At 29.4% G+C, this 4,986-nt stretch overlaps 2 protein-coding genes across 3 annotated transcripts in view; both read right to left on the minus strand.

The window, feature by feature from the left end:
• LOC108750057 (splicing factor, arginine/serine-rich 15) overlaps window positions 1-1,243 on the minus strand; it is an 11,434-nt gene extending 10,191 nt beyond the window's left edge. For both annotated transcript variants that reach the window (XM_018489266.1, XM_018489267.1), the window contains exon 1: window positions 1,214-1,243. In XM_018489266.1, the coding sequence (XP_018344768.1) occupies window positions 1,214-1,243 (30 nt within the window). The remainder of the gene's footprint in view (window positions 1-1,213) is intronic.
• Window positions 1,244-3,084: 1,841 nt separating this feature from the next.
• The window catches only part of LOC108749836 (nardilysin-like), a 6,816-nt gene continuing 4,914 nt past the window's right edge, over window positions 3,085-4,986 (minus strand). Inside the window, 3 exon segments of the mRNA XM_018488811.1 lie at window positions 3,085-3,161; window positions 4,376-4,559; window positions 4,562-4,870. Of these exon segments, the coding sequence (XP_018344313.1) occupies window positions 3,085-3,161; window positions 4,376-4,559; window positions 4,562-4,870 (570 nt within the window).

Below are 4,986 nucleotides of genomic sequence, written 5' to 3' on the forward strand. Positions count from 1 at the left end.
AAAAGTCACATGACCCTCAATAGTATAATAAGTATATCATATCAAGATTGGCAATCATAGTTTGTTCTTATTTCAAGACCTCAAGTAATGTCTTAAGATGCTAATATGGCTCTATTAGTTCATTCATGACATTTCAAGATTGTACTTAAGACAGTCTTAAATACAAGAATCAACTACAAATATCGACCAAAAAGTGCTTCTAAGAGACACAGAGGACATAGTATAACACAGTGGATGCGTTCGGAGAGACATTATTAGCGTTATTTGTGTCATTCTATCTTCGTTAATTATTATTACATAAAACAAGGATAGAATAACACAAGCAGCGCTAATAGTGTCTCTTTCCAAATGCAGCTAGTGAATCATTATATCCAGGGGGGCAATTGTGTATCTCAAAATGAGATGAAAATTACAAAAGTATGCAAATTCACTAAAATATTCATAATTTAATTGGTCAATATCTAATGAATTTGTTTACTTTTCACCTCATCTCAAGATATACAATCAACTGGTCAACCACTGGTCAAGATGCTAAATAATTCAAATGTGACTTGTTAATTCTATTTCTAACCCGAGATCTCGAAGAAATTTTTAGCATCGCGAACACAACCCAGACAACATACATGTCCAAAAGACATCGTAAAGACAACAGAAAAACAACTTTTGGAGCATACATATCTACAAGATATCTAAGACAAAAAGAAATCTTCTGGATGATGCGTGTTATCTGGGAAGGTTAATGACGTACAGACCACAACATCACACATGTGCATGCTTGTTTAATCATCCCATAATTCAGAAATACTAGCTATTCGCTTAACAAAACCGCGATCACTGATTCAATCGAAATTGGCAAGTGGCCTTCAAAAACAAGTCGCACCAGATCCCGATAGAGAACCATGCAACCTTCATCGTGATCGTGACTTTTCGAAGAGTCTCAACGAAGTTGCGTCTCCGGCGAGGATACCCTTTCGTCAAAATCGAACGGAGCAACACTGACTATAGCTAAGGGGAAGATTCGGGGGGGGACGACGCATCATTTTTTTTCTTTTATCGCAAAGGTTTTTGCGATTTTCTCACGAGATTCAGAATGAGATACGAGGCAAGAAGAGCAAAATCAAATGCGCGCAACATAGAGAGGGAGAGCTGCCCCTACGACGGTGACCTCTAAGACGTGCGCGTACAAGCGGAGAGACCTCGGGGTGTTACTTACCTCCGCATTAAACGCCTTTACCGCCTCCATCGCGTGGGGCAGGGGAAAAGCCTCCTCGCGTCACGGTCGTCGTTAAGTCTCACGCGGATCTCGACGTAGCGTAATACCAGCGAAACGTCCGCACTAAAGCTCGCATTTCTCCTTCATCACGCACTGTGTAGACGAGCCATGCCATTCAAGATGGCAGGTCTCCCGTTTTTCCCGATACGCATCGCGGGACGGTCGACGCGTGACGTCACACCTGTCGTTTGCCTGATCGGTAAAGCAGAAGAGGCGTCGATTCATAGAGCTGTTATCGATTATTATTAGCTACGTTCAGAAAAAGTAGCTTTGCAACTGTTGTTAAATTCTTGAATACGATTGGTCCTTGCTTTTGGTTCCTTATGAACCTAAATGTATAAACTCAATAATCAATAGTCGTGATGCGCAAATGTTATAGATCGCAAACGTGCTTCTCGAATATGTCTCAATACGAATGCAACTTTACGTGTAGGCTCGAAGAGATCGATTGTATATCTCGAAAATTACAAAAATGAGCAAAATTCGCTAGATGTTGACTAATGAAATTATAGTCTAATAAATTTTTCACTTTTGTAATTTTTATCTTGTTATAAGCAATGTTTCAAGATATATATATATATATATACACATAATGATCCTCAATCATAAATACATATACGTATGTAGCTCAGTTCACGCCGAAGATAAGAATTTGAAAATTCTTATCTTCTGGATTATTATCAATGATTATTAATAATTAATGATAATAATAAAGCTAATATTAATAATTATATATATATAGTATACATTATATATATAATATTACCATTATTACATTATAATAATTACTAATATTTACTATTTTAATTATTTATTATTATTCTGAATCTTGAAATTTTGAAAAATTCTAAAATTTACATAATATTCCTAAAAAATTATTTGAAAAATTTCAAAAAATTTTCACTAGAATTACCTGGAATATAGATTTTAGAAGGCATTACTATACTATTCCATTAGAGGCATCAGCCATTTCTTTGAGTATGTGTGCGTTGATTACTAAATTAAATAGCGTAACAGAATGAGAATAAACATAAAGTAAAACTTTAGAATAAAATATGAAATCATTTATGATATTTATTATTTACTTGATATTTTAACTCTTATGGCAACAAAATAAGCAATACACATATTATAACATTTATACCATACATGTAATAAAAATATAAACTTGTGGTATATTTGTGTAATACACATATAAGTGAATATTGTATTAAACTTTTTTCGATGTTGAAAATATTTTAATCTAAGATATATTATTAAAAATGACAGTAAAAATAATTCGTAGCATTTATAAAAATAAATTACTTATAATACTGTAAGAAACATACTTTACTCAAAAATGCTAAAAGTTCATGTCTCACATTTTTCTTTTAAAAAAGTTCTAAAAGAAAATAATACCATTCATAAAAAAATAACATAAATCAATTTTTCACGATGGAAATACTGTAATTATTATACATCTGTATCTATTAACAATCAATTCATGTAATGTAATTGATGTCTCTATTATATTAGTTATATCTCATTTACTATTCTTGTACTACAAAAAAAAAATCCATATAGCGCAATAATAAATTGCTGCAAAATGAGCTTCTTTTGTACACGAAAAACTCTATCGACAAATTGTACAATATTAGACTGACACATTAAGAAAAACTAAAATAAAATTTACCACTATTTTAAAAAATAATAAAAAATATTGCAAATATCGAAACACTTGTTAAGAAGTATAATAAAAACATCGCAACATCTTCTCTCATCTATGTGTCCTTTGAAATTAGTTGAACTTGACAGTTTTGACACATGATTCATTATACCATAAAACTTCTAATCAAGCTCAAAACTTGCCCGTAACTTGTCACTGCAGTTTGTAAAGTCCCAATTTGACCTGAAAGTAAGCATAATATAATAACATTTTTATTATATTAATCAATTCTTTAGTAAATGGTAGATTTGAAATAACAAATAGCTAAGTTTCGAAGGAGAGAAAATTATGCAAGATTATTAGATTACAATACAAATTTTATTCTTCCTTTAAATTTTTAATTAATGATTTTTATAAATACCCATTTATGAAAACTGTCGAATATACACTTGTATTGTAATTATGTGTAGTTCTTCCCTGGTGAACATTTTTCTCATAATTTTTATATAAATTGGAACATTTTTCAAAAATACTCAGAAATATTTAGATATCAAAGTTTATATCTTATTTCAGAATTTGTCATATAAATAAATTCTAAAATATTCTAAAATTTCTTATTTCATAATTAAAAAAAAAATTTAATTTTTTAGATTTTATAATATTTCATCAGAAATTATACTTATAAAAAATCTTAGAAATCTTACGATATTTCATAATTAACATGTATGAACAATTCTGAGAAAAGATATAGATTTTCTGAGAAATGTTCCAATTCGTATAAAAAATGAGAATTGTAAAATTATATAGAAATTTAGAAAAATTATATAGAAATTCTAAAAAATTATATGAAAAATTGTAAAAAAAATTTTCGCCAGAGTTTACTTGACAATAAAAGAAAAATTTAGAATACAGAGGATTTGAATATAGGAGCAATAAGTATGAAGAATTGCATGAAAAGCTGATTATATATGTAATGCTTTATTATAATTTTGTTATATAAAGATTAGTATTAAATTTAAGTATATAAGCTAAAAAGTAAGAAAGAATTTTATCAATATCATATAGTAAGACTTATTACTTTATTATCACTTTAATATTATTGTTAAAATGTCATTTATTTAGCACTCTGAAAAGATTGACTTCTTCACTTATCTAAATAGATGTCAATCTCTTCCTTATAATTTTGTAGGTTCGTAATATGATGACAATTCTTAAGCTGCTTATTATCGATTATACGAAATAAAGTGCCGCGCTTTCTCGCAATCCTCTGCAGTATACATATATGAAAATTAATTTTTTAAAATTTTGATGATTTTTTACATTGATATTTTGTATTATTTTAACGATTTTAAGCATAATCCGATAATGGAAGGTAAAAATATAATCTTACAAAATCAGAAGACAAATAGACACTGACCAAAATTCGATTATAAAAGATCTAAAAAAAATCTACTTACTATTTTCATTCTTGACTACGCTTTCCTTCAGATTTCCTTCATTAGTTCCTACCACATGTATACTCAATTTTCTACAATTACTTCCATTCAGTGTATGTTTTGCAAACCATTCTCTCAAATCGTTAATTTTTATGTTCTTCATTGCAAGCGCTTCTCTTTCATGTCTGTCAAACATGTATTGCCAATTTGTATAATCTCTTTCCAAATACTCCAGTTTCTCCCTTCTTCTTTTATTCCACTTTTTTTAAATTTCCTTAATACTTCCTTAACATCATCTAGTTCTTCTTGTGTAAACGTTTCCAAAATCTTATTAAACGATTTCAAAAATTCCTCGATTCGTTGATCTACGTGCTCAGTTGTGTATTTATTTGCTTGTGTGCAAACAGTAATGCAATATCCTAAAATTCCATTAACATCTATAAGGTCGCATGAGACATCATAACCAAGCTGTTCTTGAGTTCGTAATCGATTACTTAACGGTTCTTTCATTATTATCTAAAAAGAAGTATGAATGAATGGAATATATAGATAATCGCAACAATTGCAATATATATAATCGAAGTTATTATTCATATTTTATTTACTTGTACAAATAAATGAATATAATTCGA

Source organism: Trachymyrmex septentrionalis, unplaced genomic scaffold (assembly GCF_001594115.1).
Source record: "Trachymyrmex septentrionalis isolate Tsep2-gDNA-1 unplaced genomic scaffold, Tsep1.0 scaffold32, whole genome shotgun sequence".
NCBI lineage: Eukaryota > Metazoa > Arthropoda > Insecta > Hymenoptera > Formicidae > Trachymyrmex > Trachymyrmex septentrionalis.